This window comes from Seriola dumerili, unplaced genomic scaffold (assembly GCF_002260705.1).
Source record: "Seriola dumerili isolate Sdu_G_001 unplaced genomic scaffold, Sdu_1.0 BDQW01000291.1, whole genome shotgun sequence".
Lineage (NCBI taxonomy): Eukaryota > Metazoa > Chordata > Actinopteri > Carangiformes > Carangidae > Seriola > Seriola dumerili.
In genome coordinates this window covers 1,319,818-1,342,924 of record NW_019174546.1, presented here as the reverse complement: position 1 = coordinate 1,342,924, position 23,107 = coordinate 1,319,818, and the positions used below count along the sequence as shown (strand labels likewise).

The 23,107-nt window shown below is 38.8% G+C and overlaps 2 protein-coding genes across 2 annotated transcripts; one reads left to right on the top strand and one right to left on the bottom strand.

Moving 5' to 3' along the window:
* Positions 1-744: 744 nt before the first annotated feature.
* On the bottom strand, positions 745-7,410 carry ndufv2 (NADH:ubiquinone oxidoreductase core subunit V2). The gene is made up of 8 exons (XM_022757876.1): positions 7,264-7,410; positions 6,290-6,352; positions 4,790-4,852; positions 3,674-3,790; positions 3,347-3,515; positions 2,846-2,955; positions 1,040-1,116; positions 745-945 (listed from the first exon to the last, which is right to left on the bottom strand). Exons 1-8 carry the CDS (start codon positions 7,303-7,305, stop codon positions 852-854), a joined length of 735 nt encoding a protein of 244 aa, XP_022613597.1. The 5' UTR covers positions 7,306-7,410; the 3' UTR covers positions 745-851.
* Positions 7,411-8,454: 1,044 nt separating this feature from the next.
* On the top strand, positions 8,455-22,309 carry LOC111230968 (acetyl-coenzyme A synthetase, cytoplasmic-like). Its single transcript, XM_022757875.1, has 18 exons — positions 8,455-8,739; positions 8,885-9,080; positions 12,189-12,280; positions 12,689-12,792; positions 14,925-14,997; positions 15,205-15,280; positions 16,047-16,131; positions 16,814-16,951; positions 17,588-17,758; positions 17,862-17,995; positions 18,921-19,053; positions 19,275-19,331; positions 19,542-19,622; positions 20,093-20,201; positions 20,411-20,479; positions 20,718-20,894; positions 21,593-21,667; positions 21,764-22,309. Exons 1-18 carry the CDS (start codon positions 8,616-8,618, stop codon positions 21,889-21,891), a joined length of 2,022 nt encoding a protein of 673 aa, XP_022613596.1. The 5' UTR covers positions 8,455-8,615; the 3' UTR covers positions 21,892-22,309.
* Positions 22,310-23,107: the final 798 nt, after the last annotated feature.

The following is a 23,107-nucleotide window of genomic DNA, read 5'->3' as shown; positions in this document are numbered from 1 at the left end:
TGGCTTGATATAATCTGTGTTTTTATATGTAGTAATTCTGACAAGTAAAATGTTTTATTGTGAATGGGATTTTATTAAATCATTTCGGTTTCATGGAATTTACAATTATGGAAACATTTCATGTGCCACAGGTGCACAAGAGAGAGAAATGTTTATTTGGCCATGTCTTGAATTATTACTTGCTCTTTTGTGTGAGCTGATATTGAATAATTCTGACTGATCACATTGTAACAATGACTCTTCAAAATGCATTTGAGGGTACATGGTGTATGCCAGAGAAGGCCCTCACTGCAGTGGCTTTGACAATGGAAACTGTGACATAACCTTTTTCTTTTCCACAGCATCATGTGGTAAAGCTTGGGGATATTTAACAAAACAAAATTTCCTGTATCACCGTATGTTACAGTACTTTGTAGTTGATATTGGTGAGCTACAGTAGTTCAAGTTAAGAAAATGGTCTCACTTAACTGCAATAACTCTTGAAGGCAATGAAAATACATAGCAGACCAATACTACTACTTCTGTAAAATACCAGATTAATTAATTAATGATTCCAGAAAATGCCTATATGATACCTGGTTTCAGGCCTGTGTATTCATATATTAAGTTTTATCATCCAGTGTGCCTGATTCTGTAGTTGTTGTCATAGGACAAAATATAAATATATAAACCATTACATCTGTTTACAGTTACATTACCTTCTCCTTGTTAGAATCCCTGTTAAGTGACACACTGACACCTAGAGCACAGGTACATGAACAATTTATTTACACAATATGTTTGCGTCAACCATTATATCAGCTTCAGGGACAAGTTGCTTTTGAAAAAAGCAGATTGTAGCCGAAAAATGTCTACAGGTCCGCTCTTACACCAAAGCCTGGTCCTTTAGGAGGCTCTGTCAGAGAAGTCAATCCTCCTGCAGGCTCACAGGAGAAACGGCCACCCCTTTAGAAAAAGGGAAAGAAAATATGTCTTAATGTGCAGCCAGTGTACATGCAACTGTCAATGTCAAGATGAAAAATATAGAAATTATTTGTACCTAGGTCCTGGTTCCGGGACCCTGCCTGCTTTAAGTTCATCGATAATGTCCTCAATGTCCTTAGGTGTGAGGTCCTCCTGAAAACAAGCAGGATAAATGAGAAAAAAAAGAAGCATTGTGCTCTGCTTTTCATTGCTAATGGTTTTGTGCTGGATTTTTAAGGTCTTCATATTTTTTTTATTTCACACTCTTCAACCTGCTTTTGAAGACATTATCAAAACTATTAATTCCTACAGAAGAAGGAGGGAATTTAGAAGGCAATATATTAAACGCTACCTCTGCAATTAAAAGGAGTTTATGATGATTACAGCTTATTCTAAAAACACTGACGGTCAAAATGTTTCTTTAAATAATAACAGAAGTTCAAAATAACTTTTGTCAGGGATAATAGGATATTGAGGGCTTAAAAATCATTTTTGCTGCAATAGCAGAGCACTTGGTGCCATTAATTTTTTACTTGCAAAACTGCTTCAGATACAGCGATAGTTGTTTTCACATTCACGTTTATTGTTAGCTTCTAATAAAACATTAGTGAACTACATGTTACTTCTGTGGTACATACTAAAGATAATAAAACAGGCTTTAATAGTCAACTCATTTCCAGACTGTGTCAAATAACAGCCCTTTCATTTGTTTTTAAGGTAACCAGTTCAACCAGAGTATAGCTAGTCTGCCTTATTACAGACCTGAAACATTATTTTTCACACAATCACATTAACACTTGGTAGCTCTGGGGCACCTTGGTGGCTCACCTGGTAGAGAGCATACCACATAAAATTAATCCTAACCGCAGCAGCCACGGGTTCAAGTCTGACCCTTAGCCCTTTGCTGTATGACATCCCCTCTTTCTCCCCCCAACTTTAGTGTTTATTTCTAACTATACCATCAGGATAAAGGCAAAAATGCCCCAAATAGCTTAAAAAACAAAACACTAGGTAGTTCTGAGAATAATTAATGGACGTAGACTCTTATCTAACAACACTAGTGTTAAAAGGGGCTCAGTTATTGCATTATTTTCTATCATAATGTTAAACATGCAGATCTTTGCAGCTACACTAATGTTGCCTTGGTGCTGCTTCTGAGCTTCTACCTTCAGGTTTAGAAGCCATTAACAACCTGACACATGTTCAAGTGCTTCTTTACAAATGGTGTCATCTTATATAAAACTGCCAAACTGACCAAATCAAGGACTGACCAAAGACTGCAAGTATTTCTGAGTGTTACCTATTCACATAAAATGCTAAACCCAGTAATGCCTCACTTTTGCTGGGAAGACATTTTACCTTTTCTGCCTCTAATGATAATACCTCAGCAATTTGCGGTGTTAAGAGGAAATTTGTCCTTTCTCAGTCACATTTACTTTAATTGGGTCATTCACTTGTGCTCAACTTGCAATAACTGAATTTCCCATGGCAATTAAGTGCAGAATTAGTTTCAGATAATGTTTAACCACAAATCCATAAACCAAGCTTTTCATATCACATCTAACTCATGAAGTTAATCTATTTTTTGAGTTCATGGATGAGACAACATTGTTGTTCCAGCCATATTATTATTGATTTAAGATTGATTATTATTCTTAGTTTATAGACAGTTTCCATTTGCCACTGTTCCTTTCTTTCAAGCCTGTGTATTGTAGACTGTACCACACCTACACTGGCTTCAATAACCAGAAAAGTTTGCATTCCAGAAATGGGGCTGAAAGATATATTCTCTGCAGACATTCTTTGCAAAACTCATTTCAGGCTTTAACCTAATTTTTCTAATTTAGTTATAATGTTCAGTAAGGGCGCCATCTGCACTCACATAATAGTTGTCATTGATCTGGACCATTGGAGCATTCACACAGGCACCTAGGCATTCCACTTCTATTAGCGAGAACATCTTGTCAGGAGTAGTCTCTCCAACCTTGATACCTGTAGAGAAACAAATGAAGACATGCTATATATGTAGCTAATCTCCTGACCAGCAGCAGGTAGTGTTTCTGAACTCAAGCAGTACTCCCTGATAAAACTCACCTGTAACACTACATGCAAGTTACAACTAAAAAATAAATGTCACTAATTTGGTTGACTGAGTACGCCACAATACTGAAGTATGTTAGTTATTGTCTGGCTTGATTTCTGTCTGGCAGCTGGAGTTTTCTTGTGCTGCTACAGCTTGCTGTTGTTTGAATAGCACTGACAACTGTATATTTACATGTTTGTTCCCATCTCTGTTGATCTCAAATATACACAATTAAAAAAAGTCTGTGTTGTCATCTCTTTATTGGTGTTCTGCTGTAAAAATGGAAAATGGCTCTCTCACCCAGTTTGTTTTGGATGGCCTCCAGGATGCTGTCTGAGTTGCAGAGCATGCAGGGTGTTGTTGTGCAGATCTGAATGAAGTATTTTCCCACGGGCTGACGCAGGAACATCGTATAGAATGTCGCTACTTCATACACTCTCATTGGAGGAACTTCCAGCACCTCAGCAACCTGAGTGAAAACAATTACATACATACAGTGAGGTTTCCTTATATTACAAAAAAGACCAGATGCTGTATCGTGCTTAATAAAACTGTTATGCAACTGATTTTTCTAAGAGAAATTGTCATCACACAGCTGTAAAACAAATTCCAGAAGAATCACTGTGCCTTGTTCATGACGTTGATGGGGAGCCATCCATGTTGCCTCTGGGCTAAATCCAACACGGGGATGGTGGCTGCCTGCTTGTGTCCTTCCGGGTACATTGAAATGATTGCCTCAATCCTCTACATGGGAAAAACATATAAAAAAAATATATTTGTTATGGTGTGTGTGTGTGTGTGTGTGTGTGTGTGTGTGTATGTATATATATATATATATATATATATATATATTATATGAACTTGCTTGCAGCTTAGAATAACTGAATCATTGCATTCCTCTTTTGGACTTAATTTATTTTACAGTTAGATACATTTAAACTGTGAAGCAATGTTCATATAAAAGCATTATCCTCTCAGATATTTACAAGAGATTTACAGTGCATACTTTCTAGGGGTTAATGTCAGCTTTAAAAAGTAACGTGAATTTGAACTTTAATAATACTTGTTACATATTGGTGATAATGATGAAGTGCTCATGTTTAACTGGCACTGTGCCGAGTACCCATTTATATGGATAGAAAATACCAGTATTATGTTTCAACCTTTCAGAAAAACAAAAAAGAATCTGGCTTAAAGTAGTGAAACTGGCTTAAACAAAATAAAACTACCATTGTTGTAAAATAAAATAAGATAGGTATATCTGAAATCTGTATCAAACACTCGTACAAAAATACATGTTGGACTCAGCAAACAGGGAATTGTTGGATATAAACTAGAATAACCGCCTGGAGGTTTAATACCTCCGCCAACCAGTGCAGTTGCAGTTAATTAGCATGTGAATACTTGAGTTATGGCCAAAAACAAGCTTTGTGTGCTCACAGTGACCTAGACATTTGATCACCAAAATCTAATCTGTTCATGTTTAGGTCAAAGTGAATGTTTGTGCCAAATTTGAAGAAACCCCCTCATGGGGTTGCTGAGATATTGCCTTCACAAGGTAAAAAATGTGTTTTGTGAGGTCACAGTGACCTTTGACCACCAAATTCTAATCAGTGTATCCTTGAGTTCAAGAGAACGTTTGTGCCAGATTTGTAGGGATTCCCTCTAGGCTTTCCTGAGATGTTGCATTCACGATGCCAAAAACAGGTTTTGTGAGGTCACAGTGACCTTGACCTGTCTTACCTTTTTGTTCTCCTCAGTGAACTCAAAAGGAATATCAGGGTTGTTGTCAGGAGTATCTCTGTGCTAAAACAGAAAGAAAGATAATGGTATTAAAGGACAATTAATATTATTTGCACCAAATGTATAATTATCCTTATTCATTTTTGAATAACATGTATCAGTCAATTTATTCATCAAAAATGTGAAGATGCTGTTAGAGATAAATTTTTGTTCAACAATTAAGTGCAAGTAACAGGCTCATGAGCAGTATCTAATAGTATCTATTAAAAAATAATAACCCATCATCTGAGCCCAGAGGTCAAACCAGTGCTTCTTTCAGACCATTGAAAAGTCTCAACACAGATAACATTTCTGTACACACTGCCCCCTTGTGAACAGCAAATATCATTTGAGCAATTAAAAGAAAGAACAACTTTAAAGGTGTTTGATGTTAAAGATGTCAAAAACATTCCTCGATAAAGAGGAGTGACTCAAAGACAATTCAGCCATACTTTTTTTAGTCCAATCACGGATCAAAAACATCTTTATTACCAAGAGAGTATGAAACCATGGCATGTTTCCATAACATGACAATATCACATGTGATGTTTTTGTTGCACAGCATGGTTTGAGTAGGCTGTAAGGTGGCTCCCTGGATGAATTAGTAGCTTTTGGAAAAATTATACCTTTGGGATTATTTAAGCAAGAATGGAAGCAGAAACCGAGTTATGCATTGATCAAACTTACACACTAAATTTACAAACATTTACAATTCATGCTGAAACAAATATAACTGATGTAATCACATGCAAACAACTGGTAAATACAATTTCTAAAACTATACTCACTCAAGTTTGTGGTAGTGAAATATTTGTTTATATTGGTATTGTGTGTAAACACCAGAGTCAAACTGGCCTGTTTCATGAGGAAAAACTAAGTTAGATGAACAATTTACATCTTCCTCAAATATGGAAGAATAAATCTAATTTGATTTTCTCCAGTTGTTTAATCCCATTTCATGAAACCCTGTGAGATCTGTTTTAAGTGCCCTTTCGAAATGCATCAACTAGCTGGACAGACTACACTGACACAAGGCCACAGAGTTCAGTAATAAGGGCAATTAACAGCGATAATATTGCATATTATCATGAATGTTTTAAGCATGGCAAAGAAAAATCTGGTTATCTATCACAGTGGTCATTCAGTGTCGATTACTTTTTTACTTCATAGCTCAGTGCATTCACTACTTTCTCATACAAGAGTAGTCTGTGATTTAAGAGCCAGATTGAAATCTGACTAAATTAATTGAAAAGGAAAGTTTAGGATCACTTTTTTACATTTAACAGATGCTGTCTGAAGAATACTGACAAAATGACAATAAACACTTAATACAGTAATTCAACTCTGAATGCCAATTGTGGGGTATTCGACAGACAATAAATAAGTGGGCCTGATTATACAGCTCTGGTGGCTACTCAATATCCACCTTCTTATTTTTTGGACACAGACACTGTAACTCACCACGAAGATGCCACCAGCCCCAGCGCGTGCAGCAGACCGATGCAGGCTCCTGACCTGCCTGGCCTGAAAACACAGAGAGAAAGATGACCTAAATTAGCTGGTAGTGTATAAATGATACTAAAACTATCCAAGAGACAGACTTTTTGCAGGTATGCCTTGCTTGAAATATGAAACTACCTGAAAGTAAAGGTAAATGGATAAGTTAAATAGAAAAAATGATAGCTGATGTTGCCATTGTCTACCACAGAGAGTGTGTAATATCGTGACTTTTACATAAATTTGTAAAATTCATGAAGCTATTTTCTGTTTTGATTGTAGCTCATAAAAGTTACCAGGACAAAAGATAATAATCTGACTGTTTTCGTCATAATAGGGGACTAACTAACCATCACAACGTATCTTAAGCACTAGTTAGTATTCGCTACAAAGGTATATTTACCTACAGAATCACACGTGTCCATTTTCATTAACATTTACACATTTTATGGAATACAGGTCTTAGATTATCAAGAATATTGATTTAAATCTTTAAATGGCACTCGTTAGAAATGTAGAATCGCCATTAAAGAACATGAGGCTACTGTCGGTCCTTTCTTAATGCCGTGTTTTCATAAATACAGCAATTGATTTTTTAAATCATGTCAACAGCTGCAACATCAACTGACACTGACTATTTTGAAAAGGAAAGTTTAGGCAAACGTCAGGCAAACGAGAATAGTGAAGCTAATTCCAATAGATAAATGTTTAAAACCAGAGAGACTTTTTTGCATTGCTCATTTGTCCAATAATCACCTTGTAAATGCTTGACAGCATGAAGCTAAACTAGCTAGCATGCTAGTGTTACCCAACGTTAGTTGGCTTAGCGGCCTCCACTGCTGCTTGCCCTTGTGAAGAGTCACAGCACTTTCTCTCCAAATAACCAAAAATAGCATTTAAACCTTTACCCAGAATCATAAAGAATATCACAACCATACCGTTTGCGACACTGCAGAGCGAACAGCAGCAGACAAAAACATCTTGGGGCTCGAAGTTTGGTCCCGGTTAGTTAGTAGATAGACAGGACGGCAGCGGCGGACATCAACACAAGCGTTATCACGCTCGATTAGGACGGTCTGACGTCGTTTCAGTCGCGGCGTCACTCAATCGATCGCAGATAGGAATTTGAGCTAAAAACAAATGATGCCAACAGCCATTTGGACATTTCCTCTGAGGTATGTTACGTAACCTAAATGATAGTTCACGTTGTATGTTCACCCGCTAGGGACATATGATCCAAAGTATAAAAAGAGCAAATATTTTATTAATGATACATTATTACATATCATAACAATGAAATATAATAATGATGAAAACTTTTAACACTTAAAAACAATGCTTCAAAGTGCTTCTCAGTAAAGGAAGGATAAAATCCAAATAATATGATAAAGTGAGACGCCAATTAACATAATTACAATAGATTGCAGTCAGTTAGGAGAAGGCATATAATGAATAAATGAAAACATATAGAAATCTTTAGTGGCTACTCTATCCAGAATGATTTTTCCATCTTATATTTATTTTTTCTATAGCCATTGCATTAGTTTTAGTTTACTTTTTTCATTTATTTTTGTCATGTAATTTTTAAATTGGTTCAGATGCAATAAGATAAGATAAGAAAAATGTGAAACTCAAGAAAGGTTTTTAAAAAAGGTAAATTGTACAATGTGACAATGACATATGTTTGCAGTCAGAGTATAAAAGTTAAGCAATGGTTATATGTTGATCTGCCTAAAGACCTCTTGAAACAAATTGAAAAACACAATATAATGTGTAAGTTAATAAAAGTCCACAAAACATAAAAATATATGCATGTATAATTAAGGAACTGGGATTTTGTTTAATAGCTGTCACTTTTTTTTCTTTCTTTTTTAATCTGAGAGCACCAATCACCCTCTCTGTCAAATCAAGCCTCCCTTCTCCTGACTGAATCCCTAGCATTCATCAAACTGCACACCTCCTCCTCCCTCTTCCTCCTCCACCTCTTTGCTTGGAAAAATAATGCTATCAACAGGCCAGGGAGGGCTCATCCAATGAAAAAGTGGGAGTGCCGCACCCTGTGAATCGATTGGCTGCCCTGGCACTAAGCAGACTGGAGAGAGCCTCCAGCTCAGGGATTAGAGGTGGGTCTTTATGTGCATGCTGAATTGTGTTGCTTCAGTCCAGAAGGCCTTGTAGTGTTCTTACCTTACCCGGGAGCAATCCAGACAGATCAGCAGTGACTCCAGATTAACCCATTTTTTGACTGAACGTCAGATGATATAGGCCTGTTTACATCTGTCCTTCCACAATGGTTGTTCCTGAATCTCAGGACAAAATGTACTACCCTTCTGATGACCTGCAGAGGGATGCTCATGTGCCTGATTTTAACTCTTATCTGGCACTGTACAGGAAGTCTCTTGAGAATCCAGAAGGTAGGTCAAACACGTCTATATTTTTAGTGCAGTACTTGCAGTGTTTTCTTGCATTTCCTCTACTCTGAGCCTGTCTTTATGCAGTATCTCTCAGTGTTTATCTGCCCTGTCTGCAGCATGTAACACTGCTATAACTTTATTTCAGCTTTCTGGAAAGAGGTTGCTGATGAGTTCTTTTGGAAGAAGCCACCAACAGGGCCAATGCTGCAGTACAACTTTGATGTGACAAAAGGGAACATATATGTCAAATGCATGGAAGGGGCTAAAACCAACATATGCTATAATGTCCTGGACAGGCATGTGAGGGAGAGGAACCTCGGTGAAAAGGTTGCCTATTACTGGTAAGCGACAACGCGTGCCCTGAGTGAATGATGGCTTTAATGGGAAATACGGCCTGGAGTTATGTCAAGTATTCCAGGCAATAACAACTGCTGTGTCCCCAGTTGCAACCTCAGTGCACCAAAACAAACCACAGTCACTGCAACACAATGTCAGTGTTTCAGTCTCTCTGCTGCCAGAATAAAAAAAAGAGAGCATTTAACAGGATTTGTTGTGAAATTTTCCCAGAATTCATGATTTGGGTCCAACACATTTGACATTCTAGGAATACAGCAGATTTAAGACTCCTGCAAAACTCATCAAGCAAATTTATTGTGTTTTGTTATACTACAAAACCTGCTTCTACCTGAATCTTGACAGAGTCTTACAATAATAAAAGTCCAATAAGAGTCTCATAGATTGTTTACAGAATAAGACTATCTACAGTTTGTTAGAACATAGATTTCATAACTGTTCTCTTTCCAGCCTCTGACTTCTGTACTTTTTAAACGAATCTCACATCTTCAAAAGTCCACCGTAAAGGCTCTACTTAATGTCTTTTAACTTTATGTTATGGCACATAGTGCATTTGTTTTGTCAACTGAAGAATCTTAGCAAACAAGACATAGTTGTTCTGCAAGCTCAGCAGTAATAGGGGTTCAATGGAACCAGGCACAGTATAGACTCACCCACATGTCTTGATGTTTGCGCTACATCAAAGCACTTATGTAATATATCTGCTCAAGTGTTTGCCATGCCTGTTTCAGCAGCACATAATGTGAGGAGGATATAGCGTGTCAGCTGTGTTGATACTGTATTTATATGAAAGTTGTCAGTGACCAGATAGTTTGGTTTGACCTGTTTAACACTTATATGTGTTGTTGTGTTGTGTTGTCCAGATAGCATCTAGAAAACTGAAATAGTACAACATTGTGAAAAATAAGAGACCAAGACTTTAACTTAAAAGTCAAACTGTATAATCTTTTAGTTGCTTTTACTTGCTACTGCATCTAACACTGGCTGTTACTGGCAGCTGCAAGAGTCAACTTGATAACACAGGCTAATACTATGAGATCAATAGATGTTTGTATTTCAAAAAAGATGTGAAATTACCATCCACAAATAAAAACTATTTAACCCCAAGGGGCTTCTTGAGGAAATTAATTGTTTTTACACTGTGTTGTGACTAAAGCATAAAATTTAAGGGATTATGCTGATTTGCCAAATCAAACCACCAAATAAAAGGCATCAACATAAAAGTAATCGCTTTCACATAGCTAACTGTTACTTTTGTTTTAAATGATCATCACTGCTTTAACATTGGAGATGATGATAATTATATCTGGTTTAATGTACAAGGCATTTCATGGTCACTTTAAAGCTATGATATATAGCTTACTATAAAGCCTATAAAGCCTATAAAGTGTTAGTAACAAATGGTTTTAATATCAAATATGCCTAACAAAATTTTCTTTTTCAGTGGGTGGGATAATATAGCAAAAAGAGAAACATCATGCATCAGGGTATTTAATATAAATCGAAAAAACAGGTAGTGCAGCCATTTATCAGCTGATGAGTTATGCATCATCTGAAACTACGTAAGTTTTTTAATTAAGTTTTCCCTTTTAGGCAAGAAAAGGTTAAGCAACAGCAATGAATGTATACAGAAGATAAGAGCATTACATAATTCATTTAGATTAAAACAGCAGAATAAGTGACATAAAATGAATTATATAGAAGACTAAAAGAAAACACAAAGAAGAAATCAAATAAATGAAATAGCATAGATAGTAAAAAAAAACTAAACAGAACAAAGTCTAATTAAAGCAACGATTAACATACATTACATCACCAGCTTTGATTCATCTTAAATTAGTCATGTCTCAGATATTCTGGAGTTTGTTCATGATAAGGACACTATATTAGGAAACACTCCTCTGGGTCATATTTGAGGGTAGGAAAAAATGACCGACATGCTCGTATGGATTGGAGGATTTGTTGGCAGCACAGCAGTTAAAAGCAGCTTCTCTATTTTTGGATGTAATGGCACTTGGCCTCAAAACAATTTAGTGATTCTTCTTGGTCTTTGTTAGATCTTAAGCAGCAGCATTCTGAATGAGCAGCAGCTGTCAAAGAGTTTTTTTTAGACAGACCTGAGGAAATCCTATTACAGAAGTCCAACCTACTTGAGAAAAGGCTTGGATTAAGTTTCCTAAATCTTGTTTGTATGTGAATTCTGTAATTCCTGCTAAATTTTAAGGTGGCAACAGGTTACTTTGTTATTGTCCCAACGTGGCTGTGAATATTTAGGTAGAATTTCATGGCTAAACCAAGATTTATCACTTGGATTTTAGTTTTCAGCGACAGAGAATAATGATGAGCACTGATTTTCAAAACTATAAACACAGTTTTTTTCTTATTTAAATGTTGGTTAATTTGCTCAATGCATTTATTTATGGACCATACACATTTATTGATAGACATATGTAAATTTGGGTTTCATCAGCAAAATTATAGTAGAAAAGTTTGTAGCAGTTGAATAAAAGAAGTCCAAGGACTGACCCCTGGGGAATTCCGCAGGTAATTTGAGTTTGCCAGTGCATACAAAGGCTGAGGTAATCCTTAAACCAGGTCAGATCAGATCAGGTCAGTTTTTTATGAGGACTGTAATTTTGTCAGTTAACATTTGAATAAATATGATTTAAAACCTTGATAAGAACAGTCTTGTTGATGTGGTGGGACCAAAATCAAGATGGAAATTAGTTTAATCAGAGTAATCATTTATTTCACCATTCCCTGGCTTGTGATAAGGTTGATGCCAGGTTGTTGCAGTGTTTTGGCTTCAGTCTCACACGAGAAGCTTGCTACCATGCTGTCTGCCACCCTGTGAAACCTTGTTCCACATAGTCCTGACAAACATCCAAACCCAATATAGACACAGGAACAAGTTATCTCCGCAATGAACTCAACAACTACATGATGTTTGAATAGGTACTGTTGGATGAAGCAGTGTATGTGGAGGTATAAAAAAAGCAACACATACAGACAGAGGTTCATGCAACCTGACACAGGTTTTACATTACAGTGACAGATTTTGAGTGTGTTTCTGCTTTTGTATTTTGTCTTCCCAGGGAGGGAAATTCACCTGACCACAACATGACCATCACCTATGGCCAGCTGTTGAGCCAGGTGTGCCGCTGTGCTAATGTCCTAAAGCAAATGGGTGAGAACCTGAAGGCTTCTTTAACTACTAATGAGATGAGTTGCGTAAAACGAAGTTAGAAGAGCAGTGAAGAACACCTCTTTGACCTTGACAAAACATTGAAATAGCATCATCATTAATTATTTATTTCCATTTCAGTGAATATCTTGAAAAAATACAGTAGATCCAATATATTAACTATTAAGTAGAACCGAGTAAAAGTATCATCTAAAATCAACATTTCCTGTGAAATGACATGGTATTAGCATTGTTATTTGGCCCGTAGCCAGCATACCACAAGCCACCAGATATGGCTCTGTACAGTGTGTCCAATGTACTTGTTGCATATCGAACATACCGAACAGTATCTGGGCCACAACTCAACATGCCAAAACTCAGCCTAAAACTGTCCTTTTGTCCTTGACCCAGGTGTGAAAAAGGGAGACAGGGTGTCTATCTACCTTCCCATGATCCCAGAGTTGGTCTACACTATGCTGGCCTGTGCCAGGATAGGTGCTGTCCACTCTATTGTGGTAAGTGGTTTGATGAAGCACCCATTTCACTGACTTTACAGAATTTATCATTTTCATTTTTTTCTGCATTTTTATTTCATTCATTTGGTAGATACTTTTGTACAATTAGTGCATTCAATCTTGATGAGAACAAGAGCTGGATGTTATCCAAAACTAGAAGTGCATCCTACTCAAAAAAATAACTAAAAGTGTATTCACAGTGTGACAGTATCATAGTATAGTATATCAGCAGATCAAATGAGTTTGCTTCATGCAGTGTCATGTAGGCAATCTAAATTCAGTTCAAATTAAGTCAATCAACAGGTTTGTTAGCCGTGTTTGTTGCTCTGACCCCTTTCCCTGGGAAAACATCTGCTGAAACTGAAACTTGCTTCTGTTAGTCCAGACTACTCTGGACCTGCAGTTATCAGCTGTCATCTGTGTGAACACAGCAGCACCTGCCCTCAATATATGGGTCAGACATTTACTGGCTGTATCCAGCTTTGGGAAGACATCAGAGTCAGTGCAGTTTTGCAAGAAAGCCAGCACTAATTTAGCAATTCAACCTTACCCATCTATGCAAAGGCTGGTAGCCTTGTTAAAAATATCTCCAGGCTGCTCCGAGGTGGGTTAATTTTATAGCTTGCTAAGGCCTGTTTTTGGCAGACTTGAGTGTGAGCGACCTTGTCTCTGCTTGGTCATTGTTGTATATTTTCCACTCTATGTTTTTATTATAATTGATATAAACATCACTTAGCAACATAACAATCGTCGGGATAGCACCGGCTTTTTAGATTCACATGTAACTGTATTAATCATAAATTAGCTTGGCATAAAATTCAGTCACCAATAGCCAAACAGGACTGCCAGAGCCACTCATGCAGTGACATTTTGCTGAGTCCAGAGTCCTCAGTGGCCTGATTCATAGCGCTGTCATGAACACTGAAACTTTACACTCTGTGAACTATTAACCTCGGACAGAACACAAGTGTCTGGCAGGAGATGCAGCAAATGACAATCATATAAAAGAACAATTATAAATGTCTGGTTCATTATGTAATATTAAGCAAAGTGACCCTTCCGCACATGGTGATGAGAGGGAGCAGCAGCCCATATAGCCTCAAGTAACCACTAAGAAATAATGGTAAAGCTATAATATATCATAACAGTAGTAGGCTACAAGCAGAGTGTTCATGTATTGTTTCAAGGTGGTTAGCCCTGTTGCTAACTTTGTAGCTACACCAGATAAAAAGCCTAAATTTGCTATTTTGGTTGCGTTACATATTTTAAGGTTAGAAAAATATTAACTAGGCTACATAGTCAGTGACTTATGAATCCTTACACTGAACTGAATAGTGATAATGACCATTTCTAGATCAACAGGTAAGCTAGCTGGTTAGCTAAACCTGGTTAAGGGAGGCACAAACCTGAAAATAGATGAATAAAGTGGTTTAGATAATGCAGCTAAACCGCTGACATGTTTTAAGTTTTTCTTTCTTGCCCCGATGGACTTTTTACTTGGATGAGTACAATGTTGTAATTAGTAATACACAGGGATGGATTATGACACAAAAGGCCCCTGGGCACAGTAAAAGGCCCCCCACACTCCTACATGAGAGCAACACACTCAGACTGAAAGAGACACAAAATGACTACCACCCACGCAGCCTATGTTTGTAGAGGTTTTGTGTATTTTTGCAGCGTGTCATGTAGGTGTTTTGTGTCTCTTGCTGGTCATTTTGGGTTTGTTTGCAGTCTCTTTGCATGTCTGGGTAGTTGTCTGGCATCTCTTTATGGTCATATCATGTCTCTGTGTTTGTTTTGTGTCTCTTTCTGGTCGTTTTATGCCTCTTTGCAGTTGTTTTGTGTCTCTTTAGGTTATTTGAGGTCTCTTTGTAGATGTTTTGCATCTCTTTCTTGTCATTTTAAATGTCTTTGTAGATGTTTTCTGTCTTTTTTTTGGTTATTTTGTCTTTTTGCAGTCATTTTGCTTAATTGAATGTCTCTTTGTGGTTGCAATACAAATGATAGATAAAACTATGAAAATAAGACCCAAGCTGAGATGAACCAGTATTACTCTCAATGCCATAATTCCCACTACACCTCCTTCTTTCAGCTCTTCCTCTCTCTCTGTCTTTTCTTTGCACGTTTAGTTTGCAGGTTTCTCCTCTGAGTCTCTGTGTGAGAGGATTATGGATGCGCAGAGCAGCGTCCTGGTAACAGCAGGTAGGTCCAGCCTAACCTTTGACCAGACTGTTTGGAGACACAGCAGCACCAGGATGTGATGTATCGTAGCGCTCAGGGGCTGTAAAGATGATGTTGAAGTTGTAAAGTGACTCAGTGTTTAAACACCTTCTCCCTGCTGGTTGATACACATCATCAACTATTCATCATCTGTCGCTCCCTCTCCCTCTGTCCTTTTGTGCTATACAGATGGTGTTTACAGAGGGGAGAAGCTGATCAACCTGAAACAGATTGCGGACGAGGCTATGGAGAAATGCAGGGAAAAGTAGGTCCTACTTACAAGGCCAACAGTTTCCCACTTCTCAGCAACCACCCTTGTTTACACTAGTTGCTGCTGGTAATGGGACTCAACCCCCAGCATATGAGTCACTGGACACATAAACACCCACACCACAAAGCCCTATCAGCTGTTATCAGGTACATTGAGGAAACATACCGCCTGGTTTCCACAGTACAGGGTTGCCGGGCAACATCGAGCACTCAGATTCTCCAGGGAAGCCCAAGCTGCTTGTCTCCCATGGCAACATGAGCTTGGGAGGGATGAGAGCTGGGAAACAAAGCATGCTGGGAATGGGTATGAATGAATGCAGACATGTTTAGGGGTATCATTTCAACATAAATAAATATTTGTTTTTACCTTACCTTACTTTTCTATGTTTTACCTTATAAGCCTTATGTGAAAAAATGAAACTTCAATTCAAATTTGTGACTCAAAGTTTCTTACTCTTACTTTACTGGCTGTAAAGGTAAGTTACATGTCATATCTGAGACACCACAATATACTCTTACCATCTCCTGTGTTACACCACAATTTGATGAAAACATTTTCTATAAATAAAATAAAACCCTCAATGAAAAAATAATAAAATAATAGTTTGGTACCATGTGATAACCAACACATGCCCCAAGGGAGCACATGATCTAGAAATTTCTTAAATTCTTGGAAAGTGGGACAACACAAGCACTCCGCAGCCATGACATGATGTTTGATGCCTTTTACTGACTCTCACATATGTTTTATTTTCTTACAGAGCATCATCTAGCATCACTAAATGCCTTGTCATCAAGCACCATGCCTTAAGGACAAAAAGTGGAGCTGCGTGCAACAAACTACAGGTAAAAAAAAAACAAAAAAACTACCAAACTAGCACCTAATAGTTTGGTTTACAGCTGTATACTTTGTATAGAACATTTAACCTGTCTGAATTAAAATGACTCATTTATGATGATATAATTAAATGAAAAACTTTTGTTAAAAGACAATATTTTTTTCCTTTAGAAGTGTTTTGAGTTTTCCATGCCACATTAAAATCAAATCACAACACAGAAAAGCAGATAGCTGCTGCAGTACTAGAGGTCTGAAGTAGGATCTGGGTCTTCTTTAGGGCTGCTACTGTACATTCATTTGTGTCATACACCTTATGATGAAATGTTATACCTTGTATCTCCCACTTTTTACTCACAAGGAAAAACAACCTACATTTGAGCTTTTTGGTATTTAAGATCTTTCAGTTGAAGGCGTCTGTAAGCCCTCAACCATAGACTGTATATAAAAAGTCCTCAACCCACAAAGCATCATATAATCCATCATCCGAGGCTAAAACAAAAACAAATATAACCCAAAAACATGGTATCTTCAAATTTTGGATTCAGAATATGCCTCCAAGGGGCACAGTAAATTACAGTCAGTGACACTGACATGGTGTGTAGCTGCCTGTGCCTCTGGCACACGATGTGAGCAGATGTAATGAGTGGTTTCATGCGTTGGATTCGTTCCCTGTTGCTCTGGTGCGTTCAGACCCCCTGGGACTCAGAGTGCGATGTGTGGTGGGATGAGGCGATGAGAGACTCTCCTGAAGAGTGTGAACCCGAGTGGCTGGACGCAGAGGACCCACTGTTTATCCTCTACACCAGCGGCTCCACGGGCAAACCCAAGGTAAGACACAGCTGCAGGTAGAAACCTGTTTAGAGCAGAAACACACAATTTTTCTGGCTTATAAAAATTACATGCTGTTCAGTTTCTGCATGCAAATTCTCCCTGAAACCACGTCTTTACAACAAATCACAGCATCTATTTTCTACTCTGATAAGCCTGTAATGATGTTAAGCATGCTGGCTTTTACATAATCTGCTGTCTTTAGAGAGAATTCATGGTTTTCTAATGCTAAGAGACATAAATACAATTCTAGAAAGTTATCTGTCTTCCAAAAACACCACATCTGCATCTATGTTTTGTATATTAGTGTGAATTATATGTTATTATTACAAAAAACAAAGCACTGAGAGCATCAAATAATATGAAATCATTTCTCTGTCTTTACCTCACACAGATACACGTGCACATATGTTCACTGCACACACACTTACCCTAAGTCTTCACCTTAAAATTTTATGTTTTTCTTTATGGGGACTTAACCAATGGGTCCCCAGTCCCCACAATGTGACTGTGTAAACACACACACACACCTGCATGCATGTCCCCTCTTGAGAGCCCCCTTAGTTTTGCTCTCTGCTGTCTTTGTGTTGACCAAATATCTCCTCATTCATGTTCCTGTCCTTGTGTACGGTACAGGGTGTTCTCCATACTGTTGCCGGGTATCTGCTCTACACGTCGCTGACCTTCAAGTATGTTTTTGATCATCACCATGACGACGTGTACTGGTGCACGGCTGACATCGGCTGGATCACCGGCCACTCCTACATCACCTATGGCCCCCTTGCAAACGGCGCTACAGGTGTTCTAGTGAGTGGGAAAGAGAACTTTGTTTCTTTTATTTGATTAAAAACCACCACAATGCCACCCAGTATCTCCCTTCTTAGAGACACGTCTGTATGTTTTTTCCCAGTTTGAAGGTATTCCTGTTCATCCTCATGTGGGCCGGTTCTGGGAGATTATTGAGAAGTACAAAGTAACCAAGTTCTACACGGCTCCCACAGCCATCCGCCTGCTGATGAAGTACGGACGAGAACCGCTGCAGAAGTAAGCGCCAGCATCTGCTGAAATCACAGCAGTTCAGAAAAGTCCTTAATTTTTTAGAGTTTTTTTTTCCAAAAGCTACAGGAGGAGTCTGACTTTCAAAGCACAGCTTCACCTGAGAGCTGTCTCTAGTGTATTTTTGCATCTGGGTTTCCCAGCTTTCATATGGAAATTTTCACCTTAGATTTTCAAAGACCACACTTCTTATGTAACGCTTTTGCTCAGCAGCGAAGAAACCAAATTGTAAGAGTGATGGTGTGACTGGAACCGTGTGAACATGCATTTCTTATGGTGAATTTGCAAGAGTTCTTAAACTTAGAATAGGCTTATCTGTCAAAAACAGACGCAGGAACTCACTCCAAAGTATCACTTGTAACTCAGAGGTAGAGACCATCTGAACCTCATCTTGTAAGCTTCACAGTGAAAATAGAGGACATTATCCCTTGACTGACAGTTTTTCAGAGTCTCAGTTTGCATCAGCTCGTCAGTATAACACTAGAACTTGGCAAAAAGAGTTAGCTTAGTATAAAACTGGAAACAGGGGAAACAGCTAGCCTGGTATTTTTGAAGAAGGCATATGCAGTGTTAAGTAGTGAGCTTTAGAGGTGGATTTTGTCACCTTTGGACCCTGATATGCTGTTTCCCCCTGTTTCCAGTCTTTATGCTATGCTAAGCTAAGCAAATCACTTCATGGCTGCAGCTGAATATTTACTGTAAAGTCATGACAGTGGCATCAGTCTTCAAGTTCATATCTAACTCTCAGCAAGAAAATGAAAAAGCAGTTTCCCAAAATGTCAAGCTTTAATCTGAAACAACAACACAAAACATGTGAAATGTCACCTGTGGAGGAGTGACAGTAAATGTGTAAAGCTGTCTTTCCTGGCTGCATCAATCTGCACTGATGAATCTTGTCACTTGCCTCTGACAGGTACGACCTCTCCAGCCTGAGGATTCTGGGTACAGTGGGTGAGCCGATCAACCGAGAGGCGTGGCAGTGGTACCATGAGGTAGTCGGTCAGGGCAGATGTCCCGTGGTCGACACTTTCTGGCAGACAGAGACGGTAATGAACACACACTTCAGATGGTTGTACATATGGCTGCGTTAGGGTTGTCCCCACAGTACAAAAATGTATCATTGTGCTTTTATTGACCTCCAATATACATAGTTTCATTACTTCCCCAGATACTTCCCCAGATACTTCACCCATTTGGTAATAAGATCAATGTGACTTCAGAAGAGTCAGTATCAGTTACTATAATGTACGTCTTTATGTCTCTGTAGGGAGGTCATGTTTTGACGCCTCTGCCTGCTGCCACGCCGCTGAAACCCGGCTCTGCTGTAAGTGGAAACATCTCCTTCAATGCTGTTTACCTCCCACTCTTTAAAATCTATGTTACTTTTAAACATAACTCATAATAGTCATGCTGGAAAGGAAGGGTTTCAGCTCGAATCTGTAGGATTCAACATTTCTTCATTTCCATGAGAGGATTATGATTCAGGTTGTGATCTGGAGCAAACGTTGCATGAAATCCACGCCTCCTATTTCAGACCTTTCCTTTCTTCGGAGTGGAGCCGACCATCCTCAACGAGCACGGAGAGGAACTGGAAGGTGAAGCTGAGGGTTATCTGGTAAGTTTCAACTCTTTGTTGTATATCTATACTTGTAAGAGGCATTGCATGTGGCAGCTGTTTTATTTTGTTTTGTCTTTATCTTGGTGACTTTTATTAGCCAAGTATTTTGAAACCAGTCTCATTGTTGTATTCAGTTTAATACTAGTAAGTGGGATTGCACTAGTTGTTTTAATAATTCTTACCTCCTTCATTTATTAATTTCACTCTGTTCCTTACTTATTTTATTGTGGTGGATTTGATTAGATTTCTTTGTCAGTACTTATTTACATAATTTAGCTGAATGAAATGTCAAATTAATTGCAGTCCTGAATGGGTTTAATCATGATATGTGCCATGTAAAGCACTTTGTAGCTTTGTCTTGAGAGGTGCTGTATTAATAAAGTTCATTATTAGCTTTATTGTTATTAATGGTAGCAGTAGCAGCAGTTCTCTCATGGTTTGTGTGTATTCTGTGTGTGTTGTTGCAGGTATTCAGGAGGCCCTGGCCTGGAATAATGCGCACTTTGTACAGAAACCATGAACGCTTTGAAAACACCTACTTCAAGAAATTCCCAGGCTTTTATGTGACTGGTGATGGTAAGACATCATCTTTCTCCCTTGAATCGGAGACCAGAAAAATAATAAGTTCACCCTCTTATCATGCAGATTGTATATCACTCTGGTGTCCAAGCACCATAAATGTGCATCTTGATCTCTCACTAAAATACTAAAGAGCCTCTTAAAGGAGAGGAAAGTGCTATAAAAACTCTTCTGGGGGTTATGCAAGTTGTTTTCTTCTCTCTCAGGCTGCAGGCGGGATAAAGATGGCTATTACTGGATCACAGGGAGAATAGACGACATGCTGAATGTGTCAGGTACGTACAACGCGATGTTACTGTCTGATAATGCAGCAGATTCGCAAAACCTTCAAAAAGGTTATTACAAGACAAAACTGAGTTATTTTTACTCTGTTATATAATATTACAACTGGCAGCCTTTTGAGAACATTTTTCATTTTATTCTCCTGAAACCCTTTGTCGAATTCCTCTCTTATATTTCCATGAGTTATCACTGATAAAACTGTTGACTTGATGTGTTTTCGTTGTCCTCCAGGGCACCTGATGAGCACAGCAGAGGTGGAGGCGTCTCTGACGGAGCACCCAGCTGTTGCAGAGGCTGCAGTGGTGAGCCGGCCTCACAAGGTGAAGGGCGAGTGTCTCTACTGCTTCGTCACCCTCAAAGACAGCAGGGAGTTTAACCACGCAATGGTGGAGGAGCTCAAGAGACTGGGTGAGACTCAGACACAGGGGTGTTGTTTTGTGAGGGTTAAAGGAAAAATCCACTCAAAATGATGCTATTTTTGGATTTAAAAGGTCCCATATTGTATAAAGTCAGATTTTGTATAAAGTGAGTCTTTGAGTGAGTCTCTTTGATTATAAAGCAGGTCTAGGTTCTATATTAATACTGTGAAAGTATCAGAGCGCTCAGTCCACAGAGAAATGCACACAGCCTGTGTTCAGAAACTGAGCCTTAAAACCAGCCGTCAGGACTTCTGGAACTTTGTGATGTCACCACAAAGCAGTCACTGCTCTCAGCCATGCCCCAAGCCCCGCCCACCTGGACCCACCACACAACCTTGCAAGATTTTGTTTCTTGGAGTGTTAACCTGAAATATGCTATATTTTTATTGATCACTCAGAAAACAGTCAGCCAGATCAGAAGACAGGCTCAGAGCCTTATGAAGAAAACCTTTCTTGAAATAGTACAGAAACAAATAAAAGAGCAAACAGCAAGAAAAGCGAGAAAAAAATACAGAAGTAAAGAAAAGTAAAGAAGAGAAGAAAAGAAAGGGGAGAAAAGGGAGAAAGAGCAAATACAAAGAAAAGCCAGAAAAAAAATACAGAAAAGTAAAGAAAAGGGAGAAAACCCACAATGGTCCAGGCTGTATTCTGCATGGCACTGATTCCTTTTCTCTATCCTTTTATCAGTGAGAGAGAAAATCGGTCCCATCGCCACACCAGACTTCATTCAAAATGCCCCAGCGCTCCCAAAAACTCGCTCAGGTAAATAGTTCAACACCTCCTGAAACCAACATCTACTCCTCCTCTTCTACTCTCCTCCTCATCTGCCTCCTCTTCTTCTCACTCTCATCCATTCAGGGAAGATCATGAGGCGAATCCTCCGGCAGATCGCCCGCAACGAGAAGGAACTGGGCGACCTTTCCACTCTGGCCGACCCAAAGGTGGTGGAGGTGCTGTTTAGCCAGAGATGTGAAGCTGCAGCCTGAACAAACACCTCCATCTCTTTCCCTCTTGTAACTATGCAACGGTACAGATGAAGACAAACTGCTGGGTTCTGGATCAGCATCTCAGTATTTGTGTGCACTCTTTGGGACTGAATGAAGGAGCTGGGATCAGAAAACAATACTGCTAACAGTGAACTGTTGTTTTATGTGGAGAAAAAAAAAAGTCAAATCAGAGGGTGGTTTTTATGTAGACGTCCTGGTACGGGGCCGTTTGGGCCAAAATATCAAACACAGAATTACTATCTTTTATATTTTCTTAACAATCTTTTTATGTCTGATATCATTGGAGGGGGAAGTGAATCCTTCTTCTTAGTTTAGATAGTAAAGTCAGCTTTGCACAGCTTTGATTTTGACTGACGACTGATGTATATTTTCAATCTGTGACACATTTCTATGACCTGAAAATAAAAGTGTTTAATCTGTTTTGTTGCCTTTTGTCCTTTTACCTTGATGCAGAGCAGCCGTTGGACGCCCTCATGTGGCAGGAATCGTCCTCTGCTGCTGCTATCTGATGGCCTCACTGTTTACTGTATAAAAGCCTTTTTCTTTTTTTTCTTACTCTCCTGCAGAGGCTTTCCGCCTTTTGTCGTCTAATGATGCACAGAGCACAAACACACGGCTTTGATGATGTGATCAGTGCAGCAGGGAGCAGCAATTATCGGAGACAGAAGAGAAAAGCGGGTTGTTTTATCTTAAGAGCGCTGGATTCCTTTGAAATTACAAGCGCCAGTGATCTTGAAAAGGAGAAAAAAAAAGCAACAATAATCTGATTTTTTTTAACGAGATTACATTACAGCACGTAATAAAAGTAGCTCAGGGGGACGGCTCTCTTATCACACTGTTAATGTTGGGTCATGTAAAGTCAGTGGGCTTTCTTTGTTTCCACCTCTCTGTCTGTCTCCTCTACACCACTCCATGTCACAGGCATGCAGCAGCGGTGTGTGTGTTTGTGTGTGTGTGTGTCTGTGTGTCTGTGTCTGTGTCTGTGTTTGTGTGTGTGTGTGTGTGTGTCTGTGTGTCTGTGTGTGTGTGTGTGTGTGTGTGTGTGTGTGTGTGTGTGTGTGTGTGTGTGTGTGTGTGTTGTGTGTGTGTGTGTGTGCGTGTGTAGGTGGGGAGGATAAGGAGAAAAGAGGCCAGAAACACAGCGATGGGCAGTGTTACATCATCACCCCCAGCAGCAGAGGAGTGGTTACCATGA

What these genes read in the sequence shown, in the direction of transcription:
- ndufv2 (XM_022757876.1), bottom strand. Translation starts at nt 7,305, where the DNA reads ATGTTTTTGTCTGCTGCTGTTCGCTCTGCAGTGTCGCAAACG. An exon ending in TCACTGAGGAGAACAAAAAG is followed by an intron (nt 3,791 to 4,789) that starts GTAAGACAGGTC and finishes TTTCCCATGTAG; the next exon opens with AGGATTGAGGCAATCATTTC. An exon ending in CCATCAACGTCATGAACAAG is followed by an intron (nt 3,516 to 3,673) that starts GCACAGTGATTC and finishes GTTTTCACTCAG; the next exon opens with GTTGCTGAGGTGCTGGAAGT.
- LOC111230968 (XM_022757875.1), top strand. Translation starts at nt 8,616, where the DNA reads ATGGTTGTTCCTGAATCTCAGGACAAAATGTACTACCCTTCTGATGAC. An exon ending in GGACGAGAACCGCTGCAGAA is followed by an intron (nt 17,996 to 18,920) that starts GTAAGCGCCAGC and finishes TGCCTCTGACAG; the next exon opens with GTACGACCTCTCCAGCCTGA. An exon ending in GCTCCCAAAAACTCGCTCAG is followed by an intron (nt 21,668 to 21,763) that starts GTAAATAGTTCA and finishes TCATCCATTCAG; the next exon opens with GGAAGATCATGAGGCGAATC.